Genomic DNA, 20,070 nt, shown 5'->3' with positions numbered 1-20,070 from the left:
AGGAGGAGCATGTGAAAGGAAGTAAGAGGAAGGGTGAGCAGGAGGAAAAGGAAGGAGTGTTGATGGAATAGAGGAGAGAAATGAGAAGAGGAAGAGGTAGGATGGAAGAACGGGAGGAGTTGGGATTGAAGTGGGATGATGAAAAGATGGAACAGGAGGGCATAGGATGGAGGAACAAGGATGAGGGGGAAGAGAAGGAAGAGGAATTATGGAAGAACAGGAGGAGTTGGGATAAAGAAAAGATGGAAGAGGAGGTGATAGGATGGAGGAACAAGGATGAGGGGGAAGAGAAGGAAGAGGAATTATGGAAGAACAGGAGGAGTTGGGATAAAGAAAAGATGGAAGAGGAGGGCATAGGATGGAGGAACAAGGATGAGGGGGAAGAGAAGGAAGAGGAAGGATGGAAGAACAGGAAGAGCTAGGGATGAAGGAAAGACAGAGGAGGAGGAGGTAGGAATGAGGAACAGGGATGAATAAAAATAGAAAAGGAGGAAGAGGAAACATTAATACTGATTAATAATACATTTTCTGTGGTCAAGGAAACAAGTAAGGGTCAAATTATCACTCCACTTTTATTTCCACAACAAAAAACAAACCAGGAGGTGGGAATTAAACCTTGGCACTGTACATACTGACCTACTCATGAAGGAGGAGGAGGAGGAGGAGGAGGTAGAAGGAAGAACATGAGGAAGAGGTGGTATGGAGGAAACTAAGGAGGTAAGATAGAGGGAAAGAAGGAAACACGGCAACATGGACAAGCAGGCAGCAGAAAGTCTGTTGGCTCATTACGAGATTGCCTGCTTTAGTGATTTAATAGATTCCTCAGCCACTTGAGTGACCTAAAGGAATATTAAAGCACTTTTGGACATACTCGTGGTTGTGTTCAGTTCACTCCTGCTGCAGCAAAGTGACGATCAATGCAGTTTTTAGAGGGATTAATTTTTTTTGGAACTATTTTTTCAGGAAGATGGAATGCCAAAGAAGACCTGGAAATGGTGTGTAGAGGAAGAAATGGAAAGGATGAACATCAGGGAGGAGAGTCTATGATCATCAAGAATGGGAAAGACTCATAGCCCATCCAACTCCATGAGGGAAATAAGGATGCTTAATGAAGACAAAGAAAAGAACAAAGAGGAGAAGGTAGGTTAATTTGAGTCTCATTGTAAGGTGGAGAAATCTGGAGTTTTTGAGGCATTGAAGGACACAAAGGGTTAAAAAAGATTATAATTGTAACGAACACCTTTAAAATGGCACTCAATCCTTTGGTATTAGTGTGAAGAGTGTGTAAGAAAGATTATATAAATGTATCGGAGTGTAAGAGTGTATTAGTGTATAGGAGAGTGTATCAGAAAGTATGAGTGCTTTAAAAGTGTATAACAGAGCAGTCTACTGTATGAGAGTGTATAAGAGTGCATATGAATGTATAGTGTGTGTGCATAACTAAGTGTGTATGAGTATAATTAAGTGTGTGTAACAAAGTGTGTGAGTGATGATTGACTTCCCTCATTCCTTCCCCCGTGTGAGTGTGTCCGAGGCTGTGCTCCTCTCCCTCCTCCTGACAGCAATGAGGGCGTGGCAGCGGGGGGAGGTCACGGGGTCAAACATTGGCACCAGGAAGGCCGACACATTATCCTGGTCAAAGAAAGTTGGTCAAAGTTAGCTCTGATATGATAGAAAAAATATGTTATAGTTTGTTGATCCATTTCCTGCTTCTGATATTATGCAGTAAAAGAATTTGTTTTTTTCTTCTAATGTGTATCTGTAATCTTGAATTGGTGAAAAAGGAAATATTTGAGTAGTTTGATCTATATCCTGAAATGGGTGAAAAATTTGCTTCTTCTGAAATCTACTTCTCTCCCTCTTTCCTTCTTTTTTCTCTCTCTGATAATAAAAAGAATGAGACTCGTACATTTTTCCCCACAACCCTACTTCTCTCTCTCCCTCTCTCTGTTTAATCCTATTTTTCATTTTCCTTCCCTACTTTCCTTTATTTTTTCCCATTTCTCATTGTTTACTTTCATATTTTTCCTTTTCCTTTCTAATTCTTTTCCTTTCCTTTTGTTGTTTTCCCTCTTTCTGTTTACTGTTCTCTTTCTTTTCTTACTTTTTTCTTTGCTATTTCCATTTCCTTCCCTACTTTTCTTTATTTTTACTATTTTTTCTCTTCTTTTCCCTGTTTGTTTATTTTTTCCCATTTCTCATTGTTTACTTTCATATTTTTCCTTTTCCTTTCTAATTCTTTTCTTTACTCACCCTCCCCACTCTCTCTACACTTCTCTTTTTTCCTTTCCTTTTACTGATTTTTCCCTCTGGCTTTTCTCTTTCTGTTCTTATTTTTTTCTTTGTTATTTCCATTTCTCCCTTTCTCCCTCCCCCCTCACCTGCTCACAGAGGAAGGCCAGACGATCAAGCAACACAGCCCCTTCCACCACTGCTGCGAGAGAGGCACGCAGCAGGAAGAACCTCTCCAGCCGATCCTTGCTGCTGCTGTGGCTCCTGTCATACTCCTGCAGCTCCTCCTCGGTTACCTGGTGAAGGAAGGGGAAGAGGAGGGGGAAAGAGGTAAAGAGGTGATAATATAAGAGAATGAGGTGGAAGAGGAGGAGGAGGAGGAGGAGAAACAGAGGAGAGATGGTAAATAATAAAGATGAGATGGGGAAAAGGAAAGGAAAAATAGGAAAATAAAGAGGAGGAGGAGGAGGAAGGAAAGTGAAGTTAATGTATGGAAATAAATCGAAATAAATAAACACACACACACACACACACATACACATCCTTCCAAAACACACACATGCATCCCCCCACCCCAACTAACCTCCAAGGACACCCCAAGCCTAGCAAGAGCCGCCTGCGCATACTCTGGGAAGGTGTGACATTTGGCAGAGAGGCGGCCCACATGTGAGAGGTGCGACACATCCCCCAACCTGTCCACCAACACTACCTGAAGCAGCGCACGCCAGTAGAGGGAGTCCGCACCACCCTGGGGGAAGAGGAACAAGGGGTGAGGGGAAATAATAAAGATGAGGTGAGGAAAGGGAAGAGGAAGAAAGAAACTAATTTGTGTTCTCATTATGCATTCTTGTTTTCCATCCATTCCTTAACCCGGTAGCTGCGGGGGTCATGTTTGTTAAGTTAGGTTAGGTTAGGTTAAGTTAGGTTACGTTAGGTTAGGTTAAAGGCCCCTCTAAGCAAAATAATGAGAAAGAATCATCACTCACGCAAACCATTTCATAATATATATCAACGCATATGTGATCAGTTTATGCATGGCAGAGATTTGGCCCATCGCTGGTACACGGTAAAGCCACAAATTTGGCCCGTCGCTGCTACCGGGTTAACCCTTTGACTGCAGATTTCCTACAAGAAGACATCACCAAGCTACAAGAATAGAACAAAAAGTGGCTGCTACAATTCAATGAAGAAAAATGTAGTCTTGGGAGGGGAAATCTAGCATACCAATACCACAGGAAACGCTCCACTATCCACAACAGAGGCAGAGAAAGACCTGGGACTATATGTTACCAGGCTACCAGTGAAGGCCAAATTCATGCCAATCGCAGTGGACGGGTTAAGTAATTCTATATACCTTAAAGGAAATAAATGAGAAATAAGAAAGCTAGAAAGAAAATAAATGGGACTCGCAAAAACCTTAAAGATAATGAAAATAAGGCAAACATGAATGAAAGAATAAAGCTAAATAAAAACAGGGAATAAGGAAAACGAAATAGAGGATAAAGATTCTTGATATCCTAAATAATAAAAAATGGGAATAAGAAAGAAAGAGAAAGAAAGAACATGACTTACAATACTTAACAGAAAAAAAGACATCATAAAGAAAGAAAAGGTGAACAGTAGTTATAATAAAAAAGGGAACATAGGAGAACAAAGTAAAGAAAGAAAATGGGAAAAGGAAAGAACAGGACAGAACTAAAAAAAAAAAAAAAGGAAACATGGAAAAAAGAAAGGAAAGAAATAAAAAGAGAGGATTCACAATACTAAAAAAAGGAAGACGGAAGCAAAAAAGAAAAGAAAACAAACAAACAAACAAAACAGGACACAGACAACCTTAAAAAAAAAAAAAATAAATAAATAAAAGAAAAATAAATAAACACAACGACTCACAATGTTCCCCTGGGTGAGCCGATCGGCCGCCTGCGAGGACAACATGCGGCTATTCCTCCCTAGGGCGAACCTCTTGGACCTGAGGAAGCTGCTGAGGGGGAAGCCGTGACCGAGGTTGGGGATCAGGGAGGGGTGGAGAGGATCAATATCCCCCTCCCCACCCCCATCCTGTGCCCTGGGTGATGATGGGTTAGTCTTGCATATCTTTGTTTTTGTGGTGTGTGGTGATGATGGTGATGATGAGGGTGGTTGCTGTGGTGAGTTAATATTGTTTTTGGTGAGTACTGTGTGGTTTTGAAGAGGTGGTGATGATGGCGGTGGTGAAGGGTTAGTTTTGCATGTCTTCGTTTTTGTGGTGGGTGGTGATAATGGTGATGAAGGTTTTTGTAGTGGTGAGTTAATATCGTCCTCCTCTTTTGTGTGGTCTTGAAGAGGTGGTGATGGTGGTGGTGATGAACGGTTGCCTTTGTGTGTCCTCTCTCTTGTGTCGGGTGGTGAGTGAGATTCTAATGGTGATGATGTTTGCAGTGGTGATTTATTACTGCGCTTTTCCTCTTTTTCACTTGTCAGTAACGTGGCACCAGTGATGTTGGTCCTTTCCCTTTCCTCTGTGTTGCTCGTGGAAGACTTTGAAAAACTGCAATCATCTTCGATCAGGGCTGAAGATCGCTCAGTTTCTTCATGTTCCTCAGCACTTATCTCTTTATTTACTGGTGACAAAGACTTCGTTCTGCATTTATCGTCTTCTAAGTGACCTATGGAAGACTCTATAGCACCATTTTCTTGCTTGATTTCTAAAACTTTCATCTCTTCCTCATAGCCTGATAACCTCTTCTCCTCCTTGTGAGTTTGTCTAATTGTTTTTTCTTCCTGCTCCATGTGACCTTTGGAAGACATCAAGGATTTATTTTCTTCCTTAACTGCTGCAAAAACTCCTGTCTCTTCCACACGTCTTTCTTCACTATTTCCTTTGTGAGTTAATAAGGTTTTTTCTACTTGCTCTGTGTGGCTTTTGGAAGACTTAAAGGCATAATTTACTTGTTTAATTCCCTCTAAATCTTCTACCTTATTCTCACAACTTGATACACACTCATCTTTTTGGGTTAATTTATTTATTTTCTTCTTTAGTTCCATATCATCTGTGGAAGGCTTGAAGGCATAATTTTCTTGTTCAATTGCTGCTAAAACTTCAACCTCATTCCTGCATTCTGATACACACTCACACTCCACTTTCTCACTTAATCCATCATCTACTTGTATTTTCTGTTGATTGTAAGTGTTCCGTGAGAATTCCTCCTCCAGCAAGTGGTAACAGCAGCCCACATTACACAGGAAGGCCACTCTCGGGTCGGATACGAATAACCTGAGGCTGCTGGAGGCAAGGTTACCGCACGTGTGAAGCCCAACCAGACCGAGAGTTGACGCCTCATCCACGATTAACATTGAGGTGAGGTCCAGCGGCGAATCTGGCGGTAATGGTGATGGTGGTTTACCATTTGTGTTGGAGGTGGTGTAGGGTGTATTGTGGCGGTCTGTTGTGTTGCCTGTACCTGGCGGTGGTGTAGTGTTTGTGTTCGTAACTGTGGTGTTGGTGTGTGTTGTGGTGAGAGGGAAAATGTCATGGTCTCTTGAGGTCTCTATATTCACTTGTTTTCTAGTGTTTGTGTGTGTTGTGGAGGTGACATGAGGAGAGTAAATGCCCGTTGTCTTATTAGCTGTGTTGCTGATGTGTCTTGCGTCAATGGAGGTGGTATCGGAGGAGGCACAAGGCTGCGTTTTGTCATCCATACCCACACCGCTGTCATTCTTCGCTACACCACTCTCATCTCTGTTTCCGCCTCCTTCCATGACAGTCTCTGACCTGATGGCACTCCTGACCACCTCCAGTAAGTCAGTGTCCTCCGTGATGAACTTGGTGACCCCGATGTAGTGGCCAATGGGGTGAGCTGATTGACCTTCACTGCTGTTTTTACTCTGGGGGGTCATGTCTTCCTTTCCCTTGTCCTCCTGTTTTCTTTCCTGTTTCCTGTCTTCCTGGCTTTGAGTACTTCCCTGTTTTTCTTGTTTTGCCTTTTCTTCCTGTCTCTCTTCCTGGGTTTGAGTATTCCCCTGTCTTCTCTCTCCTTGGTTCATATTTTCTTGTTTCCTGATAATCTGGCTTCCATTTTCTTGTTCTTTGTCTTCATTCCTGTATTTCTGGTCTACATTTCCTTGTTTTCTGTCTTCTTGGTTCATGTCCTTTTCTTCTCTGTCTTCTTGTTTCCTGCCATCTCTTTCTTCCTGCTTCCTGTCCTCTTCTCTGGTTCCCTGATTTCTCTCTTCTCTTTCTTCCTGGTTGCTGTTCTCTGTTCTGCCTCCCTGATTCTTGCCTTCCCTGTCTCCCTGTTTCAATTCATCTTTTCTGTCTCCCTGATGAGTGTCTTCTCTGTCTTCCTGTTGTTGCCTCTGCTGCTGCTGTGGGTTGCTGGGAGTCTTTCTCCTGCGTGCCTTCTTCCCTTTCTTCACCGCCCGCCCCTCTGCCTGGTCCACCCAAGTCCGCCGCAGGTTGTCCCACCACCTCTGGAAACAAAACTCACTGACCCACAACTTCAGTGATAAATAGACTAAATATAACAGAAAATAGCCTCTCGTGTTCATGATTTTATACCTGACCTGGAGGACAAACATTCTCCTTTTGTGAACGGCAAAGACTAACCTCAGTCATTCAGGTACGTAAGAGAAACATTTGGCTTAAGTCTGCCATTATTTTTCTATGACATTCTAAGTTTCTGAATGACTAGGAGGAGCTAAACTATGTGACTTATTTCACTTCAAATAAATAATGAGTAATGCAGGAGCGGCTTATAAACTTCTGAGACATTCTGAGCTACATTTCACAGTTGCATCACACTCCTGGGATTTGAAGAACTAAGAGAAGATATTGCCTTTAATGTATCTCTTGTAAATAACGATGCTTCTGGAACTGCATTTGATTACTGTTTTTGTTTTAGGACATCTGTATTCTTTTGCGAGTATCATAATCATCTTCAGTAATTACTAGTACACTGCAGGATGAAGGCCTTTCCCAACATCCTCCACCTCTAGTATTCGCGTAGCACATCAAAAGTATTAAAAAGTCTTCTTAATGTTCCCTACCTCTCTTTCTGACGTTATAGTAGCACATCGCAAATATAAATAATAAACTGTTTCCTGATGTTCTCTTACTCTCTATCTTATGTCAGAGTAGCATACACCAGTCTCTCTCTCTCTCTCTCTCTCTCTCTCTCTCTCTCTCTTTTTTTATGCCCTTGAACTAACTCATCTGCTATAAAAAAAATAGAAGAAAAAAAAAATCCTGTTTCCTGTCTTCCTGGCTTTGAGTACTCCCTTGTTTTCTGTTCTCCTGGTTTGTATTTTATTTTCTTGTTTTGCCTTTTCTTCCTCTCTTCCTCTCTCTTTTCCTGTCTTCCTGGCTTTGAGTACTCCCTTGTTTTCTGTTCTCCGGGCTTATGTTTTCCTGTTTTGCCTTTTCTTCCTCTCTTTTTTTCTGTCTTTCTGGTTTTGAGTATTCATCACCCTTGGTCTGCCTCTCTCATAATAATTCAAAAGTCTTTTAAATTATGAATAACACAGGAGTCCCTCACATACTAAAGAGGCATGTTCACCTTCAGCTTGGTGTTGCGGACGAGAGCGGAGGTGGTGTTGGCGGTGCTGGAGTCGATTGCCACAACACTCTGGCCGTACTGCAGGACCAGGGATGTGCTCAGGTACCCTCGACCGCTGCCCAGGTCCACCAGCCACCCCACACCAAGCCCTTCATCATGCAGAGACAATACTTCAGTTATCCTGTTGTCCATAAAGGGGTATGTGTGGTAAGGGCTTGAAAAATGTGTATATGTGTACTCTATGTGTGGTAAGGGCTTGGAAATGTGTATCCTATGTGTGGTAAGGGCTTGGAAATGTGTATCCTATGTGTGGTAAGGGCTTGGAAATGTGTATTCTATGTGTGGTAAGGGCTTGGAAATGTGTATTCTATGTGTGGTAAGGGCTTGGAAATGTGTATCCTATGTGTGGTAAGGGCTTGGAAATGTGTATTCTATGTGTGGTAAGGGCTTGGAAATGTGTATTCTATGTGTGGTAAGGGCTTGGAAATGTGTATTCTATGTGTGGTAAGGACTTGGAAATGTGTATTCTATGTGTGGTAAGGACTTGGAAATGTGTATTCTATGTGTGGTAAGGGCTTGGAAATGTGTATTCTATGTGTGGTAAGGGCTTGGAAATGTGTATTCTATGTGTGGTAAGGGCTTGGAAATGTGTATTCTATGTGTGGTAAGGGCTTGGAAATGTGTATTCTATGTGTGGTAAGGGCTTGGAAATATGTATTCTATGTGTGGTTAAGGGCTTGGAAATATGTATTCTATGTGTGGTAAGGGCTTGGAAATGTGTATTCTATGTGTGGTAAGGGCTTGGAAATGTGTATTCTATGTGTGGTAAGGGCTTGGAAATATGTATTCTATGTGTGGTTAAGGGCTTGGAAATATGTATTCTATGTGTGGTAAGGGCTTGGAAATATGTATTCTATGTGTGGTAAGGGCTTGGAAATGTGTATTCTATGTGTGGTAAGGGCTTGGAAATGTGTATTCTATGTGTGGTAAGGGCTTGGAAATGTGTATTCTATGTGTGGTAAGGGCTTGGAAATGTGTATCCTATGTGTGGTAAGGGCTTGGAAATGTGTATCCTATGTGTGGTAAGGGCTTGGAAATGTGTATTCTATGTGTGGTAAGGGCTTGGAAATGTGTATTCTATGTGTGGTAAGGGCTTGGAAATGTGTATCCTATGTGTGGTAAGGGCTTGGAAATGTGTATTCTATGTGTGGTAAGGGCTTGGAAATGTGTATTCTATGTGTGGTAAGGGCTTGGAAATGTGTATTCTATGTGTGGTAAGGGCTTGGAAATGTGTATTCTATGTGTGGTAAGGGCTTGAAATGTGTATCCTATGTGTGGTAAGGGCTTGGAAATGTGTATTCTATGTGTGGTAAGGGCTTGGAAATGTGTATTCTATGTGTGGTAAGGGCTTGGAAATATGTATTCTATGTGTGGTAAGGGCTTGGAAATGTGTATCCTATATATGGTAAATGCTTCCCTTACATAAATCAACAATCTGCTCCATTTGTGTGTAAAGAGAGCAATGGATGACAAAATTCAATCAAACACACTTTTTCTTCGTTTATTGTTCATCTTTTCACATTCTTAGGGTTGGACTTGTGATAATCCTCCTCCATCTTGGTCGATCCAACGCGAATACTTCCTCTATTTCTAGTACACACACACACAAAAATAAATAAATAAATAAATAAATAAAATAAATAAACGAAAAATAAAATAAAATAAATTAATAAATGAATAAATAATATCATCTACACACATTCACAACTTGCCTTTAGCCAGCCGAGCGATGACCTGCGCCATGGTATCCACCTCGTGAGTCTTCTTGAGGGACATTATTCCCTTCATGGCCAGGACGTTGATCTCAGCCGACCCGTACTCTCCCAAAATCTAAAAGGAAGCACATCTGATGAGACCCCATTGATGTATTTCTTTTATGGTAGAGGAATCAGCTGAGAGAGAAAAAAGACCCTGCTAATCGCTACTCCTGTGAAAAGAGGAAAGCTGGAGTGGCCAAGAGAGGGTCAAGTATGGTATATCTGGTCGTTTTCTTGTGTTTGTGTTTTTAATTGTGTTAATGTGTGTTGTGGAGGCGATATGAGGAGAGTAAATGCCGGTTGTGTTGTTCGTTGTGTTGCTGATGTGTCTTACGTCGATGAAGGTGGTATCAGAGGAAGAATAAGGCTGCGTTTTGTCATCTATACCCACACCACTATCGTTGCCTGGTATTCCCCTCTATACAGACTGCAGTTTTCCCGACACATTCTTACATTTTTGCTGAGATATGATGAACCATTTGTCACCCACTAGTATTTTTTTCTGTAATACTTCCACTTTTTTCAAGCTTTGATTTGAGAACTTACACCAGACTACAAATTTTCTCTATTTTTACTATATTTCAGTGTAGATATGATAAATAATTCCACCATAATATTTTGCTCAAATACTTCCACTCTGTTTTTGTTTTGATATGACCAACCCTCACACTGCATTCTCTAAAATAATTACAGTGTTTTACAGTTTGAATATGATAGTTTACTGTACAGTACTATTTTTCAATAATTTTTGTACTATATTTGTTTTAATATTTTAAATGATTGCAACAGTGTTTTCTTGAATACTTCCACTATTTGTTTTGATATGATAAAGTAATGACCAGTAGTTTTGTTTCATATTATTTCTACTACATTAAAGATTTGATGTGATAAACCAAAACACTGTAGACTTCCTTCTATACATCTATAGCATAAAAGATAAGATATAAATAAAATATTGCACAGGACTATTTCCCTATTATCTATTATCTTTTTCCCTGTTATTCCTGTTACCTTTCCTGACGCTCCATTCTTTCTGTCTGGTGTTAGTGTACTCCATCCTGCTCCAGCAAAAGCTCTAATTTCACCTCTCCACCTGGTCCTCCTTTACCTTAGTCTTGATATACTAGTGATGTGCTGAGCCATGTGCTGCACCTCTTATCACTCACTGTCCCTAGCACCCTCACACACCTGTTCAGCGGGCGTCGTCACCCCAAGGGCCGCCGGGAGGTGTCTGCGCACCTGAGACAGGAAGGAAGAAAGATCGGAGGATGAGAGACTCCAGGGCTCGTCACTGTCATGTGTTCTCTTGTCTGGAAGGTGACAAATTTATTAATGTTTGAGAAATGGTTCTCTCTCTCTCTCTCTCTCTCTCTCTCTCTCTCTGTCAGTCATTACGTCAAACTATAATAAATAAATCATTTGAAACATGGATGGCTATTGTATCAAAAGTTACTTACAGAGGACTACAATGTAATGATCATATTCCTCATACAAAATATGAAAAAATGAGATATTCTTTTGTGAATTACCAGGAGTAGGAGAATGTAAGGATCAAACAAGGATTAAATCACTAATTTACTGTAAGAATCTGCCCAGGATATAGCTGACTACCAGTGGCACTATGGCCTCCATGTAAACTGATTGACTGACTAGGGTATCGTCACGGTGCTGCGACTACAGCGGTCATATGGTGCTGATCTGCATGTCAAAAAAGTGAATCAATATCACCAGTTCCTTAATATCCCTTACCAGGGGCATGAGGTAGGGCAGCAGAGGGGAGGAGGTGGAGGGTATCTAAGGGAAGGCTGAGGAGGTCTTGCTGTAGCTGAGGGGGCAGGAGGGTGTCCCAGTGCCCCAGGGTCAGGAAGTCCACCATATGGCACCCAACCAAAGGCACCAAGGGGGCCAGGAATGCCACCACCTTCTCCTGGGCCTCGTTAACCTGCTCCAGGGAGTCCATCGTGGTGGTGAACTGAGGAGAGTCACTGGTGGGTGGGTGTGGTCATGGGGGTTACCTTACAATAGTCTCAGCATGGGGTTGGTGACAAAAAGGAGACAAACACAGAAGTATAGAAAACCAGGAGAAAAGCAATAGAACAGGGAAATGAGAATTAACATAATAAGGACTACATAGTGAGAGCAATTACAAATGTTAAGGGGAATATGCAGATTACTATTGCCTACTCCAGCGCCACTAACAACAACGGGACAGCGTGAAGTGTAGGTAGTGCTCGGCTACTGGTAACATGTACTCCAGTACAACCAGCCGCATGGTCAGGCAGTCGGCGACTAAACCGGCGACCCCACTGGTTTTGTCTTGGACCAGTGAGGAGGTTGTGCTGGACCCCCAGGTGGATTAAAAACAAGACCATTCTATGGGCAGATGAACTCATGTTTATCAGAGTCAATGGCCATCCAGTCCCAGCAATGGGTGAAATAGTGGGTGGTAAACCTCTAGCCCCCTGCTGCCTTGTAGGGTTTGTCTTTTTCATTCAGGCATATGCTAGGGCCAACACTTAAAATAGGTGATTGGGTAAGCAAGGGCATGCATCTGAAAAATCTTATGCCAAAAACTGAAAATGGTTCAATTTCAGAGAATGGAGGAGAGCCATAAAGTGTCCAACTGCTCAGGAAGAGTGAAAACGGATGTTAAACGAAATGAAACTAAACGAAATGAAACTTAACAAATCTAACCCAATCTATTCTCAGCTGCCCCCCCTCTGCCAAAATGCTCTGTCCTAGGCTGCATTCATAAACATTTTACATCTAAGTTTCTTTAATTTTCCAGTGGCCATTAGTTACTGGATTGCATTCAGAGATCAAAATACAACACAATGTAAGTATTAACCTCGGGTAAGATAGCTACATTAAATTCTATATCATCCATTTACTGGGCTCTCATGGAAATACTAATAGATACACTTACTCTAAGGTCAGTGTGCCTCCTATGGTTTTTTTTTTACTTCACCCTTTGTTTAAGAACTCGCCACAAACATCACACTTGAACTCTAAGGCTAGTGCCATCTGTGAATGTGTTTAAGTAGTTCCTTCAAACTGAATTTTTTTTACCACACTCTTCACACTCATGATTTTTTATACCACTGTGTGTACAACTGTGTCTGTCAAGATATGTCTTTAACTTGTACTTTTTCCCACATTCTTGGCACTCATAGTTCTTTGCAGTAGTGTAAGAATGTGTACAGCAAGGGCACTCTTCAGGCTAAACATTTTTTTGCATCCTTGCCATTTATAGTTCTTTACACCAGAGTGTGTAAGGGGGTGTGCACTAAGGTGATACTTGTGACTAAACATTTTCCCACATTCTTTGCATTCGCAGTTCTTTACATCAGTGTGTATCAAGGTCACTCTTCTGGGAAAACTTTCTTCCACATTCTGAGTGTACGAGTGCCTGGAAAGACTACTCTTCTGGCTAAACTTTTTTCCACATTCTTGGCATACATAGTTCATTACATAAGTGTACCTAAGAGTGTCTGTCATGGTCTGTCTTTTGGGTAAACATGTTTCCATATTCCTTACATTCATAGTTCTTTTCACTGTGTTCTTAAGAAGCGTCTATCAAGGAGATACTTATGGCTGAAAAAAAAATTCCATTCCCTATATTCATAATTCTTTACACCACTGCATGTATGGGTGTGTATCAAGGTCACTCTTGTTGAACTTTATTCCAGGTTTTTGGCATTCGTAGTTCTTTGCACGTGTGTAAGGGTGTGACATCTGAGGCCATTCTTTGAGGTGAATCCTTTTCCACACTCGACACTCAAATTTCCTCTTATGCAGCAAGAGTTGCCAGAAGCAGGTTGATGAGGACCATTGATCCTTGTGCCCCCTGCAGCAGTTTACTCCTGCTCGCCCTTGCCACTCATGCTGCCCTGCTAATGAAATGGAAGGTATAAAGGTTAGCAACAAATTGAAATACCAAGGAATAACTGTTAATGACAGCAGAAACTTATTCAAAGAGCAAAAACAAATAATGCAGGAAAAAGCAGTAAAAAATGGCCAACCTAACGTACTCCGTAATTGCTAGAAGTTGTGCAAGATTAACAATAGGAAAGGTGTATTGGAAAAGTATAGCACTACCAGGAATCTTGTATGGTGCAAATGTGATTGATTTTAACAAAAAAAAATACAAAAACTGCAAAGAATAGAAAACAGTGGGAAGGAAAATACTGGGAGCACCTAACTATACACTACACAAGCAGCAGCATTAAGGGAAGAAATAGGAATTTCCAGCATGAAGGATAATGAAGGGGCAACTGAAATACTTACAGCACATATTGAGAGGGGAAAGTAACAACCTCCTAGAGAGGGTGGTTGAAGAAATGATTGGAAAAGAGTAAGAATAAATGGATAAAGGGTTTGTTGGAGGATAGAAGGTCAGTGGGGATCAGAAGTAATGCTAAAGTTGGTGAAAAAGTGAGACAGACAAGTGGAAAAGCACCTTGCAAGAAAAGGAAAGTTTAAAGCTGTATAGAGAATGGAGAAAATAAATTGGAGGGCAAGAAGAAATATATGACAACAGTGAAGTTGATCATTATGTTTAAATGCCATACAAATAATCTGAACCTTGGGGATAGAAAAAGATTTAAGAATGAGCCAACAACCTGTTTAATGTGTGGAGCTGTTAAAGAAGATTTGAACCACTTTCTGCTGCAGTGTGATGCTTGTAGGGAACAACAGGAAAAATTTAATGTTGCAACGACCCTATGACGAAGACTAAGAAAATATAATCTGAAGACTAATTTTTGATGAGCAAGTGATTGAACAAAGTAAAAGAAAGCTTTACATATTCTGAAATACGAAAGAAAAAGAAAATCAATATAGTGAAGCTAAATCAGATACAAGACCCAGAGCACAAGACCACAATATCAAGACCACATCAGGAAGTGCCGATTCAAAGGCAAGACTTCCGCAATCTACCTGAACCTGTGGTGCTGTCCACTGGCCGGCTGTTGCTTCTTTTGACCTGTTCCGCTTTGTATCGCTTGGTTCTTCTTTACATTAGATACTTCACTACGCACACTAAAGGCGGTGTCATACTGGCCGTTTACCTCCAACCGGAAGAGAGTTGTCTGTTGTCCGAGCGGATGGAAAATATGTCCTCAGACTCAGCGGCGAGGGGCGAGCACCGCGGCGGACGGCCGTGTGTAAACAAACAGACGACGGCACCGGCTGAGGGGTGGGAGCAGAGTCAGGTGGGAGCGTGATTTGAGTGTTACATACTCTATATAGCATGTATGATAGGTTATTCCTTACAAACTATTTTTTCAGTAGATTGGGTAATAACAAGTTAGTCATCATGAAATAAAACCGAAAAATGTAGGTTCTTTTCATATATTTCGTTTGGTTACCCATCAAAAGAATTAACCATATTCTAAATCTAAGATTTAAAAAGAAAACGAATCAATTAGATGAGTAACTAGTTAAAACTTGAAACTAACTTATTCTACACGTAGTGATTTACATTGTTTTTGCTCTTCTTGTAAACTAATATTTATGTTGACTGCATGCATTATATTAGTCATCCACACAAAAACTTCAACGTGGCCAACACGACTGATTGGGTTCAAGCATCAGTAGGGGATTGGTAACCTATTATTGAAGTTCTTTGCATTGCCTAAATCACCTTTTTTCCAAATAAGTGTAGCGTGGGTTTGTTACTCGCTATACATCCCCTTTTTGACGAACACTGATGGCATGTGGTAGCGTGGTAGTAGTCTATATTCCCGAGCGCTGGTCCCGGATGGTAAGGCTTCAGGACAAGTGAACACTCGTTCCGAGGTTTGTGACCAGAAGGGAGTTACTTGTGATTAATTATGGGAGGTGGGAGGATTTCCGTGTGAACCACTTTTGAGACAGCGTTAAGAAACTGAATGGTGATAATGTACTATGGGGGGGTAAGGGTTCAGTAATCTCAAATGAGCAGCAAAACAGCTCTGAATGTTAACACTCAGAGTAAGGTTGTATAATAAATGTATTTATTTCACCTTTCAAAGGTTAGGAGAGTACTAAAAAAATGACCGACAGGCTGTATGCCTCGATCTACTCTAACTAGCTACCGGCACAAGGGAGATTTGGGGAATACACATAATGCTTAGCTCTGGTTGGTGGAAGAGGAGAAGCAGGAGCTGGCGTGAGTGTCGGGCTCGGCAGGGGACGTCCACGATGGGAAAGGGGCGGTCCTGGTGATGGACAGACGGGCGCCGCTTGATGTGGAGAGGGCCGGAGCAGCTCGGGTGGTGTGGAGGCGGGCGCTCGTCGTGATGTAGGGAGCAGCTTGGGGCAGTGGTATATCTGCCACCAGGACAGTCGAGGGGCAGGGGGGGGGGGGGGGGGGAGAGATGGACACCTCTCACTCAACTCCAACTCTGCCTTTCTTACTTCCTGCTGCTCGTCTCCTGACTAGCCCGCCTCACACAGCAGGCCGTGGGTGGTGTGTGGGTCGGAGGGGCCGAGTGGAGAGATGGACACCTCTGACCAGCCCGCTTCTCCGTGATTTCACGCTGCCGCTCCTTCCTGTAGGGATGTTCGTCTCCTCAAGTCTTCCAAGCTTGTCTCCTGCTGCAGTGGTGCTTGTCTCCTCACTGGCCCGTGGGTCTCCTTGCCCTCGCCTTCTCGCCTCTGCTCCTCGCTAAGCTCCTCCCCCTTCTTCACGTGACTCGATCCCTCTCGCCATTACAATCAAACCCTACCTACCTTACTAGTTATTGGTTTCTTGGGGGGGGGGGGGGTTCGAGGCTTTGAGATGAGGGATTTCAGTAACTCTCGTTCATGATATTTACTCATTCGCTCGCCGTGTTATCTTCTCATAACCTTTTACGCACTTACATTCCTTAGCCACCCATTCACTCTTTCACTCATCCACGCTCCCACTCGCTCACACTTACTCACTCTGTCACTCACTGACTTACTCACATTCTCTCGTTCATTCACGCACTCGCTTACACTTACTCACTCTGTTACTCACTGATTTACTCACATTCTCGTTCACTCACATTCGGACCGTTACATAAGTATGAGGAACAAATTATGAAATTACTATGGTCTTTTTAATTCTGAGCCTAATACATTCATACAACCACCCTGGCTAGCAGTTACCAGACAGAGTAAAAACTACAACACCCTTATGAGAACTGCAGCTGAGACTGTGTTGAATGAAAGAATCACAGTGTTGGCCACGTTGAAGTTTTTGTGTAAATGACGAATATAATGCAGTCAACGTACGTGACTATTACAGTTTACAAGAAAAGCAAAAACAATGTATACGTCACTACGTGTAGAATAAGTTAATTAGTTGAACGTTTTAATTAGGTACTCATCTAATTGATTCGTTTTCTCTTTAAATCTTAAATTTAGAAATGGATAATTCTCATGATGGGTAGCCAAACGAAATATATGAAAAGAACCTACATTTTTCTGTTTTATTTCATGATGACTAACATTTGTTATTTCCCAATCCACTGAAAAAGTAGTTTGCAAGGAAACACATATATCATACATGCTATATAGAGGATGTAACACTCAAATAACGCGGAAAAGAATTGTTTTGTGTCAAATATTGAGACTAAGTAACGAGTGTTTTTTTTTCCATAAACCAATAAAAAGCTAGTAGCTAGGGGATAGAAAAATTCAATAAATTAATAACTTCGTAATGAAGTGTTTTACCACGTGCTACTGCCACTCAGCGAGCGTTGATGCCGATTTTTTTTACATATATGCCTCGGCCCGAGGGAATCTTATGATGGCGGCTGCGGGCTTCAGGATTCTAACCAGGCTAGTACAGAGAAAGCCAATCCAGTTATTATAGAGATCAGTGGGTGGGAGTGGCGGAGGCTGCGACCCACCAAGAGAATCGTAAAGTGGATTGGCAGAGCTGCTTTGTCTACACTCTACAGGATAAGAAAACACCGTGGGCTCACACACATGAAAACCGCCAAAAAGAATTTAAAAAGGTGTGAATGGTTAATGATTGCTGCTGCTCTTCCCTTCATTCATGCTCTTCCCTCATCTTGCTTGGATATGAGTGGGACTACCATTTCCAAAGGTGAATAAAAACTCTTCTTCCTCCATTAGATGAAAACTGTAGGACTCCAAGTGTGGCGGTAAGTCTCGTCCCCCTGGTTTGGTTTGTCCCATCCTGCTGACCTGCGCATCGCGGAACCCAAAACACTCATCAGAATCCGACTGATCCACTTTTCGACCTTTGTAAAGAGTTGAAGTAGGAGGCAGAAGCGTCTAAGGATGCCAGCCTCAGCCGTAACGTTAATTGATTCCACAATTAACGATATAGCTTACAGTCAGAGCCTTGCTTGATTTCATTTCAAATTTCTTAATTCACACGAAGAGTTCACCAGCATGGACAAGAATGAATAAAGAGGGGATGACTTGTTAGACTTTATTTTAACGTACATACACGCATTGTTCAGCGATCACTCCCACGGGGAAATAAAACAAATATAATAACAATAATAATAATAACAATAACAATAATAATAATAATAATAATAATAATAACTAATAATAAAAAATAATACGTAATAATAATAATAATAATAATAATAATACAAAAATGTCATTTATGAAAAACTTCAACTCTTGTAAGTTATTTAAATGGCCTAATTTTCTTCTACAACAACACTAAAAAATTATTTCAAAGATCATTGCCATCAACAGCATTTGTTTAACTTTTATTTATACTTGTCAATCAGTCATTACATTCGCACACTTATTTACTATATTAGTTTGTTTTGTTCATTAGGACGTGTGTACATCATACTTGAGAATTACAACAGCTAAGTAACACCGGCTTCGCTTTTTTTGATCACACATGTCGGTTATAATGTGTGTGTGTGTGTGTGTGTGTGTGTGTTGACGTTACACTTGGCGCACACACACACACACACACACACACGCGGGGGTGGGGTGGAGGTGAATCAATCACTTTCTCCTTCTTAAATCACTACAATCATTCATTTATTTATGGGCAAGTTCACTATAGACGCCTCAACGCAAACTCGGGAGACGCCCTTGACCTCCCCCCCCTTGCCCCCCCCCCTCTCTCTCTCTCAGCGGCGCCTCATGTACCCCTCCACAGGCTTGAATATCGTGTACCTGTAGAGTTTGGGTCCTCCGTAGCCGTACAGGAGTTCACCGTTGCCCTCCAAATCGTAAAAAGGGTAGCGATAGCGGGGCCTGCAGGGTGATAGACGTTGGGGTCAGCGTTAATTACCATAGATTATCATACTCAGAACATTGCATTCATTAGTTACAGATCCAAAACTATCGTACCAACACATAACGTCTTTCTGTTATAGTTTTCGTTGCAACCGTTGACTGTTGATCTTTCTTTCGCAATAGTTATGGGTCAGGAATATACAGTGCGCTAAGTACGATAATTTGGTAACAGTACTGCTGGTTGGGGTTCAGATGGCGCCCTAGTCGATGTTGTAGGGTCAATATTCATTCTTTGTCTCTATATATTACTTAGGATATTTATATACTTAGGGTAGGTAGGGAGAGTAATGCAGTTGAAAAGCAATGTGTATATAAGTGGAAGATATGGATCAAAACGAGAGAATGGATTTTGAATGATCGAATGACTGACTGGTTTACTGATTAACTAATTGATTGATTGACTGATAGTTTATTGTTGCAAGTAAACAACAAATGAGAAGGGAGGGAGTGTGCCATCCCAACCCCCAGGCAGTACAAAGTGTGATTATACAAATTGAATAACTTTGATTAGCTGGCTGGCTGACTGACTGACTGACTGATTAACTGGCTGACTGACTGATTGACTGACTGACTGATTAACTGACTGACTGACTGATTGACTGACTGACTGACTGATTGACTGACTGACTGACTGATTGACTGACTGACTGACTGACTGATTAACTGGCTGACTGACTGACTGATTGACTGCCTGATTGACTGATTGACTGACTGACTGACTGATTGACTGGCTGATTGACTGGCTGACTGACTGATTGACTGACTGATTGGCTGACTGACTGACTGATTAACTGACTGACTGACTGATTGACTGCCTGACTGACTGACTGACTGACTGATTTACTGACTGACTGACTGATTAACTGGCTGACTGACTGATTGACTGACTGAACAATTAACAGATTTTACGTATCACAGACTGACTTAATTTACCACATATACAGAACATTTTAACACTTACTTTTGACAGCACAACATATTCAATACAGTATAGGCTACACTAACGTCAGATTAGTATTATTAACTTATTTTCCTCCTCGTCCACAATCTTCCTCTTCCTCTATTTCTCTTCCCTCACCTATTCTACCTCTCCCTCCAGTCCTCCCCTCTCGCTTTCTTCTCTTCCTCCCTCTCACCTCCCCTTTTCTTCCCTTCCTACCTCTCCCCCGTGTTAGAGTGTCAGAAACGTCGGATTTTCGGAGTTAATTTCAACCGACATATTACAAACTGGGTCG

General features: G+C 41.7%; 1 protein-coding gene across 8 annotated transcripts; it reads right to left on the bottom strand.

Moving 5' to 3' along the window:
* Nucleotides 1-553: 553 nt before the first annotated feature.
* Nucleotides 554-15,478, bottom strand: LOC126985377 (probable methyltransferase-like protein 25). 8 transcript variants are annotated; one of them, XM_050840161.1, is made up of 9 exons: nt 14,522-15,454; nt 11,333-13,476; nt 10,772-10,893; nt 9,539-9,656; nt 7,767-7,915; nt 4,123-6,681; nt 2,816-2,980; nt 2,382-2,528; nt 554-1,632 (listed from the first exon to the last, which is right to left on the bottom strand). In XM_050840161.1, exons 2-9 carry the CDS (start codon nt 11,541-11,543, stop codon nt 1,504-1,506), a joined length of 3,600 nt encoding a protein of 1,199 aa, XP_050696118.1. In that variant the 5' UTR covers nt 11,544-13,476; nt 14,522-15,454; the 3' UTR covers nt 554-1,503. The 8 variants fall into 8 exon arrangements, with proteins under 8 accessions (XP_050696118.1, XP_050696121.1, XP_050696119.1 ...); XM_050840164.1 differs by having other exon boundaries at nt 11,333-11,555; XM_050840162.1 differs by having other exon boundaries at nt 14,653-15,454.
* Nucleotides 15,479-20,070: the final 4,592 nt, after the last annotated feature.

The sequence above is a fragment of the Eriocheir sinensis genome, chromosome 59 (assembly GCF_024679095.1).
Source record: "Eriocheir sinensis breed Jianghai 21 chromosome 59, ASM2467909v1, whole genome shotgun sequence".
Classification (NCBI taxonomy): Eukaryota; Metazoa; Arthropoda; class Malacostraca; order Decapoda; family Varunidae; genus Eriocheir; species Eriocheir sinensis.
This window is presented reverse-complemented; position numbering and strand designations above follow the sequence as displayed.